The sequence below is a fragment of the Oncorhynchus mykiss genome, chromosome 21, assembly GCF_057628025.1.
Source record: "Oncorhynchus mykiss isolate SJ-2025 chromosome 21, ASM5762802v1, whole genome shotgun sequence".
Lineage (NCBI taxonomy): Eukaryota > Metazoa > Chordata > Actinopteri > Salmoniformes > Salmonidae > Oncorhynchus > Oncorhynchus mykiss.
In genome coordinates, this window is record NC_143042.1 from 54,342,286 (window position 1) to 54,358,946 (window position 16,661).

Consider the following 16,661-nt stretch of genomic DNA (forward strand, 5'->3'; position numbering starts at 1 on the left):
TTTGTACGCCGTGCATTTTGTACACCATTGTATCATGTGTCATTACATTACAGGGCAACAAACACTCGTTGTATTTTCATTTGATCGTGTTTCCTTTTTCTGTTACAGCTGAAGCCACAAAAACTCTTACCAGTGCAATAGCAACGAGTGGCTTATCGACAAGAACTGGTGAACCCACTACATCCGTCACCAGTGTGTCGACAACAACTGGTGAACCCACTACATCCGTCACCAGTGTGTCGACAATGAGTGGTGCATCAACAACTGCTGTTACAGCCGAACCCGCTGCAACTGTCATTGATGCACCGACAACAACAGGTGAACCCACTACAACCATAACTGATTCATCAACAATAACTTCTGAACCCACTACAACCATCACTGATTCATCAACAACAACTGGTGAACCCACTGAAACATTGACATTAACTAGTGAATCCACTACAACAGTCACTGGTGTGTCGGTAACAAAGTTTACAGCTGAACCCACTACAAACGTCACTGGAGCATCAACAACAACTGGTGAACCTACTTCAGTCGTCACTGGTGTGTCGACAACAAGTTACGAATCCACAACTACTGTTACTGCAGCACCCACTACAACCGTCATGGGTGTGTTGACGACAACTACTAGTGAACCCATGACAACCATTACTGGTCCATTGACAACATCTGGTGAACCCACTACAACCATCACTGGTGTGTTGACAACAACGGTTACAGCAGTACCAATTACAACTGTCACTGGTGTGTCGACAACAACTGGTGAACCCACAACAACCATCACTGGTGTGTCGACAAAACCTGGTGAACCCACTACATACGTCATGGGTGTGTTGATGACAACAGTAACTGGTTCATCGACAACTACTGGTGAACCCATGACAACCATTACTGGTCCATTGACAACATTCGGTGAACCCAATACGACCGTCACTCGTGTGTCGACAACAACTGCTGAACCCACTACAACCATCACAGGTGTGTTGAAAACAACGTTTACAGAAGTACCCATTACAGCTGTCACGGGTTTGTCAACAATGAGTGGTGCATCGACAACTACTACAACAGTTGCACCCACTACAACTCTCACTGATTCATCAACAACAACGGTTACAGTGGCACCAACTACAGCCGTCACTGGTGTGTCGACAACAAGTGATGCACCAACAACTACTGTTACTGCAGCACCCACTAAAACCGTCATGGGTGTGTTGACGACAACTGGTGAACCCACTACAACAATCACTGGGCTGTCGACAACAAAGTTTACAGCTGCACGCCCAACAAATGTCACTGGAGCATCAACAACTGGTGAACTTACTTCAACCATCACTGGTGTGTCGACAACAAAGTTTACAGCTGAACCCACTACAAACGTCACTGGGGCATCAACAACAACTGGTGAACCTACTTCAGCCGTTGTTGGTGTGTCGACAACAAGTTACGAATCCACAACTACTGTTACTGCAGCAACTACTACAAGCATCACAGGTGTGTCGACAACAACTGGTGAACCCACTACAACCATCACTGGTGTGTCGACAACAAGTGATGCAACAAGAGCTACTGTTACTGCAGCACCCACTACAATCGTCATGGGTGTGTTGACGACAACTGGTGAACCCACTACAACCATCACTGGTATGTCAACAAAACCTGGTGAACCCACTACAACCATCACTGGTATGTCGACAAAACCTGGTGAACCCACTACAACCATCACTGGTATGTCGACAAAACCTGGTGAACCCACTACAACCATCACTGGTATGTCAACAAAACCTGGTGAACCCACTACAACCATCACTGGTATGTCGACAAAACCTGGTGAACCCACTACAACCATCACTGGTATGTCGACAAAACCTGGTGAACCCACTACAACCATCACTGGTATGTCGACAAAACCTGGTGAACCCACTACATCCGTCATGGGTGTGTTGACGACAACAGTAACTGGTTCATCGACAACTACTAGTGAACCCATGACAACCATTACTGGTCCATTGACAACATTCGGTGAACCCAATACGACCGTCACTCGTGTGTCGACAACAACTGCTGAACCCACTACAACCATCACAGGTGTGTTGAAAACAACGTTTACAGAAGTACCCATTACAGCTGTCACGGGTTTGTCGACAACAACTGGTGAACCCACTACAACCAAAACTGATTCATCAACAACAACTGGTGAACCCACTGCAACCATCACTGGTATGTCAACAATGAGTGGTGCATCAACAACTACTACAACAGCTGCACCCACTACAACTCTCACTGATTCATCAACAACAACGGTTACAGTGGCACCAACTACAGCCGTCACTGGTGTGTCGACAACAAGTGATGCACCAACAACTACTGTTACTGCAGCACCCACTAAAACCGTCATGGGTGTGTTGACGACAACTGGTGAACCCACTACAACAATCACTGGGCTGTCGACAACAACTTGCGAACCCACTACAACCATCACCGGTGTGTCGACAACAAAGTTTACAGCTGCACGCCCAACAAATGTCACTGGAGCATCAACAACTGGTGAACTTACTTCAACAGTCACTGGTGTGTCGATAACAAAGTTTACAGCTGCACGCCCAACAAATGTCACTGGAGCATCAACAACTGGTGAACCTACTTCAGCCGTTGTTGGTGTGTCGACAACAAGTTACGAATCCACAACTACTGTTACTGCAGCAACTACTACAAGCATCACAGGTGTGTCGACAACAACGGTTAGAGCCGCAGCCACTACAGCCGTCACTGGTGTGTCGACAACAAGTGATGCACCAACAACTACTGTCTCTGCATTACCCACTACAACCGTCATGGGTGTGTTGACGACAACTGGTGAACCCACTACAACCGTCATTGATGCATCGACAACTACTAGTGAACCCACTACGACCATCACTGTTGTGTCCACAACAACTGCTGAACCAACTACAACCATCACTGGTGTGTCGACAACAAGTGATGCAACAAGAGCTACTGTTACTGCAGCACCCACTACAATCGTCATGGGTGTGTTGACGACAACTGGTGAACCCACTACCACAATCACTGGTGTGTCGACTACAACGTTTACAGCTGCACCCACTACAACTGTCACTGATTCATCAACAACCATTGGTGAACCCACTGAAACCGTCAACGGTTCATTGACATCAACTGGTGAACCCACTACAACCATCACTGGTATGTCGACAAAACCTGGTGAACCCACTACAACCATCACTGGTATGTCGACAAAACCTGGTGAACCCACTACAACCATCACTGGTATGTCGACAAAACCTGGTGAACCCACTACAACCATCACTGGTATGTCGACAAAACCTGGTGAATCCACTACAACCATCACTGGTATGTCAACAAAACCTGGTGAACCCACTACAACCATCACTGGTATGTCGACAAAACCTGGTGAACCCACTACAACCATCACTGGTATGTCGACAAAACCTGGTGAACCCACTACAACCATCACTGGTATGTCGACAAAACCTGGTGAACCCACTACAACCATCACTGGTATGTCGACAAAACCTGGTGAACCCACTACAACCATCACTGGTATGTCGACAAAACCTGGTGAACCCACTACAACCATCACTGGTATGTCGACAAAACCTGGTGAACCCACTACAACCATCACTGGTATGTCGACAAAACCTGGTGAACCCACTACATCCGTCATGGGTGTGTTGACGACAACAGTAACTGGTTCATCGACAACTACTAGTGAACCCAAGACAACCATTACTGGTCCATTGACAACATTCGGTGAACCCAATACGACCGTCACTCGTGTGTCGACAACAACTGCTGAACCCACTACAACCATCACAGGTGTGTTGAAAACAACGTTTACAGAAGTACCCATTACAGCTGTCACGGGTTTGTCGACAACAACTGGTGAACCCACTACAACCAAAACTGATTCATCAACAACAACTGGTGAACCCACTGCAACCATCACTGGTATGTCAACAATGAGTGGTGCATCAACAACTACTACAACAGCTGCACCCACTACAACTCTCACTGATTCATCAACAACAACGGTTACAGTGGCACCAACTACAGCCGTCACTGGTGTGTCGACAACAAGTGATGCACCAACAACTACTGTTACTGCAGCACCCACTAAAACCGTCATGGGTGTGTTGACGACAACTGGTGAACCCACTACAACAATCACTGGGCTGTCGACAACAACTTGCGAACCCACTACAACCATCACCGGTGTGTCGACAACAAAGTTTACAGCTGCACGCCCAACAAATGTCACTGGAGCATCAACAACTGGTGAACTTACTTCAACAGTCACTGGTGTGTCGATAACAAAGTTTACAGCTGCACGCCCAACAAATGTCACTGGAGCATCAACAACTGGTGAACCTACTTCAGCCGTTGTTGGTGTGTCGACAACAAGTTACGAATCCACAACTACTGTTACTGCAGCAACTACTACAAGCATCACAGGTGTGTCGACAACAACGGTTAGAGCCGCAGCCACTACAGCCGTCACTGGTGTGTCGACAACAAGTGATGCACCAACAACTACTGTCTCTGCATTACCCACTACAACCGTCATGGGTGTGTTGACGACAACTGGTGAACCCACTACAACCGTCATTGATGCATCGACAACTACTAGTGAACCCACTACGACCATCACTGTTGTGTCCACAACAACTGCTGAACCAACTACAACCATCACTGGTGTGTCGACAACAAGTGATGCAACAAGAGCTACTGTTACTGCAGCACCCACTACAATCGTCATGGGTGTGTTGACGACAACTGGTGAACCCACTACCACAATCACTGGTGTGTCGACTGTAACGGTTACAGATATACCCATTACAATCGTAACAGGTGCATTGACAACAGAGATTACAATGGCTCCAAATACATTCATCACTGTTGTGTCGGCATCTACTGATGAACCCAATTCAACTGTAACTGGTGGGTTGACAACAACTGGAGAACTCCCTTCACCCGTCACTGGTAGGACGACAACAACAACAAATTACGAACATTTCAGCTGTTTTGCCTGCTTGTGCTCTGTAATACACATGTTGTTAATGTGAGTGTTTTATATCAGAATATCACAGTTCTTCTCGTTCTAATGCAGCTAACCCTGTGTTTGTAGCATCTACAGTGCATTCGGAAAGTATTGAGAACCCTTGAATTTTTCCATGTTTTGTTACGTTCCTCATTCTAAATTGATTTCCCCGTCATCAATCTACACACAATACCCCATAATGACAAAGCAAAAACAGTTTTTTAGCAAATTTATAAAAAATTATAAACTGAAATATTACATTTATATACCCTAAGTATTCAGACCTTTTACTCAGTACTTTGTTGAAGCACCTTTGGCAGTGATTACAGCCTTGAGTCTTCTTGAGTATGATGCTACAAGCTTTGCACACCTGTTTTTGGCGAGTTCTTCCCATTCTTCTCTGCAGATCCTCTCAAGCTCTGTCAGGTTGAATGGGGAGCGTCGTTGCACAGCTATTTTAAGGTCTCTCCAAAGATATTCAAAAGGTTCAAGTCAGGGCTATGGATTGGCCACTTTAAGAGACTTATCCCAAAGCCACTCCTGCATTGTCTTGACTGTGTGCTTAGGGTAATTGTCCTGTTGAAAGGTGAACATTCTCCCCAGTCTGAGGTCCTGAGCGCTCTGGAGCAGGTTTCATCAAGGATTTCTCTGTGCTTCACTCCTTTCATCTTTCCCTCGATCCTGACTAGTCTCCCAGTCCATGTCACTGAACAACCCACAAAGAATTAAGGTGCCACCACCATGCTGTACTGTAGGGACGGTACCAGATTTCCTCCAGACGTGACGTTTGGCCTTTAATCCAAAGAGTTCATTCCTGGTTTCACCAGATCAGAGAATCTTGTTTCTCATGGTCTGAGAGTCTTTCGGAGTCCAAGTGGGCTGTCATGTGCCTTTTACTGAGGAGTGGCTTCGATCTGGTCACTCTACCGAGATGGCTGTCCTTCTGTTCCAAACTTCTTCCATGTAAGAGGCCACTGTGTTCTTGGGGACCTTAAATGCTGTTGACACAATTATGTAATGTTCAATCAATTAAATTTAACACAGATGGACTCCAATCAAGTTGTAGAAATATCTCAAAGATGGTCAATGGAAAAATGATATACCTGAGCTAAGTTTCGAGTCTCATAGCAAGGTTCCGCATACTTATGTAAATAAGGTATTTCAGTTTATTTTGTAATACATTTTTAAACATTTCTTTAAAACCTGCTATCGCTTTGTCATTCTGGGGTATTTTGTGAAGATTAATGAGGGGAAAAAAAACGTATTTAATCCATTTCAGAATACGGCTGTAACGTAACAAAATCTGGGATAAAGTTAAGGGGTCTGAATTTCCAAATGTACTGTATACTTCAGAAATGGTTTTCAGTTGAAGTGGTTCATGTGAAATGATCAGGAAGCCTGTTTACAGTGAATTACATAAAAGACCAACATATGACGATTTAGTTGTCAATGTAAGAGCATCATGTTATACTCCCATCTGTCATCGTAACGATGACTGTGTTATACTGCCACACAGCCTTAAAGAGATGTTGAAATGTCCATTTTATGTTTTAACTTAGCTGCTCCTGCAACAAGTACTGTTCCTCCTACAACTTCTGTTACTACCACTGTGGCTGGTACTACCACCGCAACAACTGGAGAACCTGTCCCTGTTCCTGCTACCGTTCCTACAACGAGACCCACAACTACAACCACCACATATGAGGCCCCCACAACTACAGTGTCAAGGACAGCATCACCACTGTCAACAACTACCAGCACAGCTCCAACTACCACAACAACCAATGCACCAACCACTACAACAACACATACTACTACTACTAGTACAACAACAACTACTACTGCACATCTTCAACCTGCTCCACTGGTGTCTTTCGTCATACAACAAGTGTTTGTAGAAGCTTTAAATGACCCTAAAAGTACACAATTCCAAGAACTTGCTATAACTATTACTGCAGTGGTAAGTCCTAGAAATTCAGAGTTTGTTCATATTGGGTGTATGACCATCAATAATGTATGGCGATTGTTGGAAAATCTATATTTTAAAGTACGTCTTTAATATGTTCTAATCAGGTGACAATTAGTCTCCATCACTACAGATCTATTTATATTCCCCAATATCTATCTTTAATAACCAGGGCTTAGCTATGTGGATAGGAATATATAGAAATGTTTTTGTGTGTGTTAAATCATTCAAATGTTCTCCTGTTTGTACCGTTCCTTACAGTTCGATGTGATCTACAAAGCAAAATATGGGATCCTTTTCATCCGGACGATTGTTCTTGGATTCACGTAATATTCCATTCTGTTCTATTCTATTCTTTTAACCTTTGGCATGCCACTGTTCATGACCTTTTATGACCTTTTGCAGACCTATTTTCCATTCCCGTATGGATGCAGAAACACAGGCGGAGGTCCAACTGGTGTTCAACGAGACCTCCACTCAATCTGTCCCTGAGGTTACTGACATTAGGGATACACTGAAAGAAGCAGTTGCCAATCCAAACATTACCTTTGGCAACCTCTCTGTGGATGTTACCACTATCATTGTTCAAGGTGAGTAAAACCAAGTTGGGTGAACGAAAACGATTATACACAGCAACTTCTCCAGTGTTTAATAAAATCTGAGTGTTACATTTAATTCTTACATATATACATGTAGCTCAACTAATAATTTAACTACATTTGGCAGTAGCTTGGTGGTAGTTGCACCGAATTCATATCTAATTAGTGTTTTCAGTAGTTAATTACATTTCTTGCCGTGTAGCTAACTACTGGAACTACACTACTTTTTTTATGACAAATTGGGGGGAGGGGCAGGGAGGTGTCCAAACGTCCAAAAATAAACAAGGTACAAAAATAAAAAGTAACCCTCAGTCATTCAAAGTGCAGCCAGAACTCTACTCCAGGTTAGTGTTAGAGCCCAGGTTCCTGAGAGAATGGAACTGCTGCAGCTAGCTATTTTTGTGAACAAGTATTTCATTTATTTTCTATACAAGACAACAAATAAGCAGTACAAGCAATACCTAGTTGGAGCAACCACGCCCCCAAAAAATATAAATATTTTTAAAGAAAAAAATTAAGTGAAGAATCAAAAAATCAAACACAGAACAGACAGTGTAAAGCATCAGCTTGTACAGCATAGACGTGCATAGACAAAGCATTAGCTTGTACAGCATAGACGTGCATAGACAAAGCATTAGCTTGTACAGCATAGACGTGCATAGACAAAGCATTAGCTTGTACAGCATAGACGTGCATAGACAAAGCATTAGCTTGTACAGCATAGACGTGCATAGACAAAGCATTAGCTTGTACAGCATAGACGTGCATAGACAAAGCATTAGCTTGTACAGTAACTTTTCTGCTCTTTTGACTTCAAAGTGCCCACCACAAATAAAAACACAACTACAACGGCTACTCCTGTCATCACTACTGCTATCATCACAACTACAACCACTGAAACTACCGTTGTGCCACTCACTAAGGTGACTGTGGTGTTCCGGTCCAGTGGAGAGACATTTACCTCTGAGCTATCAAACACATCTTCTCAGGCCTTTCAAACCCGAGCATTACTGATTAGAACTCAGGTGAGCCTCCCAAAACAATGAAGATGTGAATGTCCTATTGAAAGGGGTAGAATACAGTTACATAGTCAGCTTTTAATCAACAGGAAGTTGTTTGTTTAAACTTCATCTGTTTCTTGTTTTGTCTTCCAGCTTGATCCTTTCTATCGATCAGCTTTCACCTCTTTCAACAGTTTGGATGTGACAGAATTCAGGTGATTATTTTTTTTTGCATTACATTTTGTATGTTGATATAAATTGATCTCACTTTCTATCTAACATGTTATCTCTCATTTGTTCCCAGCTCTGGATCCATCATCAATACTATGAATTTAGCATTCAGATCCTCCTCTGTCCCAAATTCCATGGAGATTGGCACTGTTTTAATAAATGCCGCTCAAAAAATCACAGCTTTCAACATTGACCCCACCTCAGTGAGAGTCAACGACACAGGTTAACTAATTTATTTATTTGTATTCTATTATAAGTTAAATAAATATACAGTGGGGCAAAAAAAAGTATTTAGTCAGCCACCAATTGTGCAAGTTCTCCCACTTAAAAAGATGAGAGAGGCCTGTAATTTTCATCATAGGTACACTTCAACTATGACAGACAAAATTAGAAAGAAAAAAAATCCAGAAAATCACATTGTAGGATTTTTAATGAATTTATTAGCAAAATATGGAGGAAAATAAGTATTGGTGGCTGACTAAATACTTTTTTGCCCCACTGTATTGTCTGACATATAATTATTGTATTTTCTTCGCCATTGTATCATATGCCATTATCTCTACACAAATCAATAATTTACGAGTTGCGTTCCAGTTGTATTTAGCAAACCAGCTGTCTCACTCATCACATTACGGGGCAACAAACACTCTTCCTATTTTCATTTGAACATGTTTCCCTTTTTCTCTTTCCATCCCAGCCGTGACCTCAAGTGGAATAAGCAGCAAGACCAGTCTCTGCACAGCATTCTTTCTGGTGGTTCTGTCGCTGCTACTGTCAAGCCAGCATTAGTCTCAGTGGCAACGCCCACTAAAAACACTATTTCACTCACTGGCAAGCAGCAGAACGAAATAGTGTGTGTAGTCATATTTTCCCTTTGAGAACTTCCCACACATTCCAACCCCTAGCCCAATTCCACCCATGATTTGAATAGTGTCCAAAAATGAAATCAAGTCTTGTAAAGCTGACATAAGATACACTATTTGTGGCAGTTGAACACAATGATGTAATATAATTACTGCCTATTCAATCAAAATGTGTAAGTGTATGGGTTTCCGTCATAAGTCGATGTTATTTCCATGCAATGAAAAATAATGTTTGATTTAATATGTACTTAAGGCTATTTTTGATTCGTTCAGTTGCTGATATGAACTAAAAACATTTAATCACTCTGTTGCTGATATGAACTAAAACGTTGATTCACTCTGTTTGCTGATATGAACTAACGAGATAAATATTTTATTTTATATTTCGACTTAACCAGTGAAACCTGGATAACTGATTTAAATAAGGCCCTTTGGAGCAAAATGTTCTACAATTTAAACTGTTGTCAATGTAGTTTTCATTCTGTTATACCATAAACATGTAATTATTTCTTCAATGGTCCTGATCAGAGTTGTGGACGTGAATCACATTACTTGGACTCAAGTCAGACTCAAGTCACAAGTCGACTTTGACTTTAACACCAATGACTCGTGACTTGACTTGGACTTGAGCCTTATGACTTGACCTGACTTGATACCCTCCCCAAGCCCAAACATTAAAACATTATGCTGTTAAAAAAAAAACTGTGCAGGCATCTACTCTTCATTTAACGGATTACAGTTTGAAATCGGACAGCAGCTAATCAAAAACGTCGGCGGGTGAATTCAGATGGAGCCCTTGGAACGATGATACCTGAAATTATTATTTTCGTATATAAAGATGACGCTGTATCAACAAAAAACGGATTGCAACATGCGGGAAGAAAATGACAGACGGAGGCGCAACAATTTCCAACTTTGTTCGACGTTTGAAGCTGCACAAAGAACGGTAAATCTAATATTGCCGACAGCTATCCTTCACCCGAGGTTGTGTGTTTATGAGTGTGTGTAACTTGTTTCATGGGTTTCTTTTTTGCTGGCTTGTGATGTCTGGAGCCTGTATTGTTATGTGCGCTCCTCACTGCTTGCCTAGATTATACTTGCAGATTGATTTACCACCGCGCTGTTTGGAGCTGGGAAAGATCAAATGAGCACATTTGTGATAGAGTGCCTCCTAGAATGGTTGTGGACTCTTTCTAACCTGCTGATTACAGCGAGTGCTTGAACCTCTGATTGTGTTTATGCATCACACAAATCCCACCATCCCTCTATCTGGTGTCTTCCGCAGTTGTGAGCTTTTTCCGTTGATTCTTTCATCTGAGGCACCGCATTTAGTTACAGTTTTCCTGATGGAAAATATATAGATCTGTACTCAATTCTCTATTCTACACGGCAAAGGCTGTTATAGGGGGGGTTACACATGGCTACCCATGTATTTCTGCAGGGGGGAACCACTACTTCAAGGTCTCACCGATTGAAACGCTATTAGTGCGCACCACCGCTAACTAACTAGCCATTTCACATCCGTTACATACATACTGAATTATATTATATTCTATTCTATTCTATACTATCTTAGTTTATGCCGCTCTGACACAGCTCATGCAAATACTTACATATTCTTAATTCCATTCCTTCACTTTAGATTGTGTGTATTGTTAGATACAACTTCTTAGATATTACTGCACTGTTGGAGCTAGAAACAAGCATTTTGGTACAAAATCGCAATAATGTCTGCTAAACACGTGTATGTGACAAATAACATTAGATTTGATTTGAAATACCTCACCCCCTCATGCCTTATTGCTTAATCACGCATCATCATATATTTTCAAAACAAAAACAAGTATTGTATCCTGTGAGCTCAATTGTAAAATTATTCCATTCTAGAATGAAAGAGGGGTATAAATAAATCAATCATGGTCAGAATAAAAAAAAGTATTTAATAAAGTTGTTGTGTCATTGAACAGGATTTTTACTGTGTATTGTCTTAAACACATACTGTCACATCAATCGAAGAAAGATTTCAAGGACAGAGAACCTGTTTTGATGGATCAGTTTATGCTGTCCCTTAGTTCCGAACCCCCCCAGTTATAATCCAGGGTGACTATAGGATACCATAACATCCTTCCACAGGGTCAAACTCCAGTTCCCATGGGCTGCCATATATGCATGTTTGCATTCCTCCCTTACACAAATGTCATTGACTGAGGAGTCTACAAACCCGAGGAGTATACTAGTAATGGGATAAAGATGTTCATGAGCTAACTTTGGTCAATTCTGAACTCAACTCAGGATAACCGTTGACACGAAGGTGGCTCACCATTCAGGTAAACCAAAGACGGCCATATTGACAGTCTAGTAAAAGAAAGGCTGCACCTCTAATAGCCTATTTGCAGCAATAGCCTGAATTTGCAGGATAACGTATTTTTTTCCTTTTGATTTAGGCAAAAACGTAGTTGTTCGTGGATTGCGGTTTTTAGCGTTGTCTCAATGAAGATATTGACATTCAACTCACAGGGCCATCCATGTAAGGTATGCACACACCGATACAAGCCTGGCTTGAGTTAGTGGCAGGTGTTGGATCAATATCCCCCTTTGGGGCATGGTTGGAGCCTGAGTTGGAATGTGAAGCTAACTGAAGCTAGCTATAGAAAAGGTGGCTTTAAAAAATTCAGAATAGATCTAGCTAGCACCACACTAAAGGCCTCTGGTTTCCCCGGTCTAAATCAGACACTCATTAAGTTAAATGATAAGAATGAAACCAGCAGATGCTGCAGCCATGCAGAAATGTAGTTTGATAACCTAAATTACACAGTCCTCCTCAGCCCTCCATGGTTTATACATAACCCAAACTCCACAGCCCTCCACGGTTTATACTGAAATGTCATTGTAACCAATGTTACCTCAAAACAAATGAGGCACTGAACACATTTCAAGTCTGCTAACTTGAATGATGTAAAAATTCTGTGCAACTTCGAGTTTGCGTTTACTGTGAACACTAAGGCTGTACCAACTTTAAGTTACAGTTTTAACAGTGGCCAAGTAGGCTACTGTGGCTATTTGATCATAATGTTATCAGAACTCAGGATAAGACCCAGATGCAGACAGCTAGAGTCACAGATGTTTATTGAAAAACAGGTCAAAGGCAGACAGAGGTCTGTAATCCAGGGCAGAGTTAATAAGGTACAGAACAGCAGGCAGTCTTGGGGTCAGGAAAGGCAGAGGTTTGTAAACGGGTCAGAGTCAGGCAGGTACAAAAAGGCAGGCAGGCTCGGGGTCAGGGCAGGCAGAATGGTCAGAACCGGGAAAACTAGGAAACAGAACTTGAAAAAAACAGGGAGATGGGAAAACATGTTGGTAAGATCTGACAAGATGAACTGGCAACAGACAAACAGAGAACATAGGTATAAATACACTGGGGATAATGCAGAAGATGGGCGACACCAGGAGGGGGGTGGAGACAGTCCAGTCCAGTTCAAAGTAAATTACACAGAACCATATAGGTTAATGGTCTATTTACATATAGGCCTACTGCAGTTCTGATTGGTTATGCTGCACCGGTCTGCGTAGAGTATGGGCTGAGTCCTGAGTGTAAATGCAATCTCTTGCATAGTTTGTTTTGTTTTGGTATGTTGCATTGAAAGTTACTAAAAACGTGTTGATTCATTACAATTGTCAGAGTAAAGGGAAACGTTGCTAGTGTTTACAGGGAAAACTCTAGAACAGTGGTCACCAACCTTTTCTGAGTCAAGATCAATTTCTGAGTCAAAATGCAAGCGGAGATGTACAGCTCAGATTATTTTTAACATGCCTTAAAAAACATAGGCCTATTAATCAATTAAAAACAGTACTCTGACAAAAATGTTTGTTCAGTAAGCTATAGGCCCAAAACATTATCACTGCATAATGGCTTTGCTTGAATAGCCAATGCTGAGCAGATTTTGAATAAAGCTATATGATCACAATGGTAATAGATCTGTTGTTGTATTACTTGTGAGGCACAGCTGTGTCAGCATACATTTAAGAACTTAAACATGAACTCACTCATAGAAACTGCATCTCTTTGCTGTCTTCGTTGACAGTCTCTCCAGTCATGGTTTTAAACGTTTTGAATTTTCACAGAATCAACTTTTCTATAGCTTTCTTTAATGCCTGCTACATTACCGCAGACAAGGTGATCTGAGCCATCCTATTGGCCAACGGTATGTTTACAGTCATGAAATGGTTCAAAATGGCAACAGTTCGCCTACCGGGCAGGGCAGCTGCCCGAGACAAATACAAAAAAGAGGAACACTTAATTGTTGTTGTTTTTTACAGACGATCGATTAGAAATGCATTGGAGATTGACAAGTCAATCGCGATCAACCGGTTGGTGACCACTGCTCTAGAAATTTGAGTGAAGATCAATCTCGTTCTTCTCTCCATAGGCTGATGTATCTTCTGCGCAGCAGACCCAGGGAAGCAGTTTGGCAGTCTCGGGGCCACTGTGAAAAACTGAGAATGTTTGAAGATACGTTATGAGTTAAGTTAAGACATAGTTAAGTTCTAATCCTCTACCACCACTACCAGATGCTCTTATAACCCCATTGTCCCAATATCTTATGGGTAGCATCAATCTCCACCAAAGTCAGAGATTGATTTCTGCAGTGGCAACTACAGATGCCCATAAATCCACAGTAACTAGGGTTCCCACACCCAGTTCTGACGAAAATATGACAAAGCCTTTAGCCTGGACAGAAAAATACTGACTAGTCAACGCTTGTAAATGCCTCGGACACTACACAGGCAAGCAATGCCATCTTGACAGGAGGTGGTAGAATGAACACTGCTGTTGTCAACGAAACGTCACAGTGCAACTTTCCCGGCCTTTAGTATATATTTATTTATATCTTTTTTTAAATAAATCTAACATTAAAACATACAATCTACCTGCAGCGAAGCCACTCAACATTTACACCACATTGTCATCCAACAGACTCCCATCCAGAGTTCGGCAGGCAAGAAAATGGCCTTGCCGAAATCCCCCCCCCCCCCCTTCTAATTTCCTTAATTTTGTCCCTAGAGTGAAATACTTTATGTGTCACACATCAGAGTCAATTACTTTCTATAGAACAAACTTCACGTTAGGATAGGCAACCGAAATGATATTATATATCAACACATACACCCTGAATCATGGAATCGGTACATGGAATCTGTACACCAACTATTTTGCAATCTGTATGGCACAACTGTCAACATCCTGGTCCTCGTGTGAAACTGGATGCTATTTTTATTCCTCCACCAGTTTTGTTCCTTTAAATTATGCAGACAGACCAGTTTCCTACCTCCTCCCACTGCCAGCTGCCTCCTCCATTTATAAGCAATGCTGTAATCAATTGGTTGCAATCTTAGATTGATCAGACCTTCACATACAATTCTGATAACTCCATGAAAGACGTAACTTTACCATTCCAATTTACAATATAATTAAAAAACAAAATACCCTTTTCAAACATATTTTCCATAAATTGTCATCAACATTTAGCACACAGGCAACAAGAGAAGGATTTCCAATTGTTGGATTGGACAGTCCCTAAAAACACATCAATTCAGCCCCTGGGAATTTGGCAACAGACACTGCCATATCTACAACCTCTGCTTTAAATTCCCAATATCTGCTATTGGTAAATGAAGCTGTCACCGGAGTAATGTGTAATGGTGTTGTTGATTTTTAAACCGCTTTTCAGAAGTCAACTATAGATTTGATCAACTCAAAGTCCAAAACTGCAGACTCTGTGAACACATTAAAAAAATACGGTCTCCAACATTTTTTGGTATTTTATTATGATCCCCATTAGCTGTTGCAAATGTAGCAGCTACACTACCTGGGGTCTGCACACAAAACATTAAACATGACATAATACAAAACATGGATACACAAGAACAGCTCAAGGCACACGTAGCCTACATATCAATACATACACACAAACTATCTCGGTCAAATAGGGGGAGAGGCGTTGTGCCGTGCGTGAGGTGTTGCTTTATTCGTTTTTTTTATTAAACCAGGTTTGCTGTTTACTTGAGAAATATGAGATGGTAGGGAGTTCCATGCAATAATGGCTCTATATAATATTGTACTCTTTCTTGAATTTAATCTGGATTCAGGGACTATGAAATGGCCCCTGGTGTCATGTCTGCTGGGGTAAGTGTGTGTGTGTCAGAGCTGTGTGTATGTTGACTATTCAGACAATTTGGGATTTTCAAAACATTCATGTTTCTTTTTTTCTTTAATTTGTTTGTTAACATTAATGTTATACAAAGAAGAAGTGATGCAGTCAGTCTCTACCCAACTCTTAGCCAAGAGAGACTGGCATGTATAGTATTTATTTCAGCTCTCGGATTACATTGGACCAGCTGCAGTTAAACTAGGTCTTTCCTTGCAGCACTCGACCAGACGACTGGACAATAATCAAGATAAGACAAATCTAGAGCTTCCAGAACTTGCTTTTTGGAGTGTGGTGTCAAAAATGCACAGTATCTCTTTATTACGGACAGACCTCTCCCCATCTTACAACCATTGAATCTATATGTTTTGACCATGACAGTTTACAATCTAAGGTTACGCCAAGTAATTTTGTTTCCTCAACTTGTTCAACAGCCACACCACTTATTACCAGATTCAGCTGAGGTCTAGAACTTCGGGAATTATTTTTACCAAATACAATGCTCTTAGTTTTAGAGATGTTCAGGACCAGTTTATTACTGGCCACCCATTCCAAAACAGACCTCAACAGATTTTTAAGCGTTTTAGCGACTCCATTAGCTGTGGTTGCTGATTCATATATGGTTGAATCATCAGCATACATGGACACCCATGCTTTGTTTAATGTCAGTGGCAGGTCATTGGTAAAATCAGAAAAGAGTAGAAGGCCTAGAGAC

At 41.7% G+C, this 16,661-nt stretch overlaps 1 protein-coding gene across 1 annotated transcript in view; it reads left to right on the top strand.

Annotated features, from left to right (window-relative positions):
- Nucleotides 1–10,442, top strand: part of LOC149973521 (uncharacterized) — a 31,975-nt gene extending 21,533 nt beyond the window's left edge. Inside the window, exons 11-18 of the mRNA XM_090213383.1 lie at nucleotides 115–5,061; nucleotides 6,640–7,040; nucleotides 7,308–7,372; nucleotides 7,452–7,636; nucleotides 8,465–8,670; nucleotides 8,800–8,861; nucleotides 8,951–9,099; nucleotides 9,575–10,442. Of these exons, the coding sequence (XP_090069509.1) occupies nucleotides 115–5,061; nucleotides 6,640–7,040; nucleotides 7,308–7,372; nucleotides 7,452–7,636; nucleotides 8,465–8,670; nucleotides 8,800–8,861; nucleotides 8,951–9,099; nucleotides 9,575–9,666 (6,107 nt within the window). The 3' untranslated portion in view covers nucleotides 9,667–10,442. The remainder of the gene's footprint in view (nucleotides 1–114; nucleotides 5,062–6,639; nucleotides 7,041–7,307; nucleotides 7,373–7,451; nucleotides 7,637–8,464; nucleotides 8,671–8,799; nucleotides 8,862–8,950; nucleotides 9,100–9,574) is intronic.
- The last annotated feature ends 6,219 nt before the right edge of the window (nucleotides 10,443–16,661 follow it).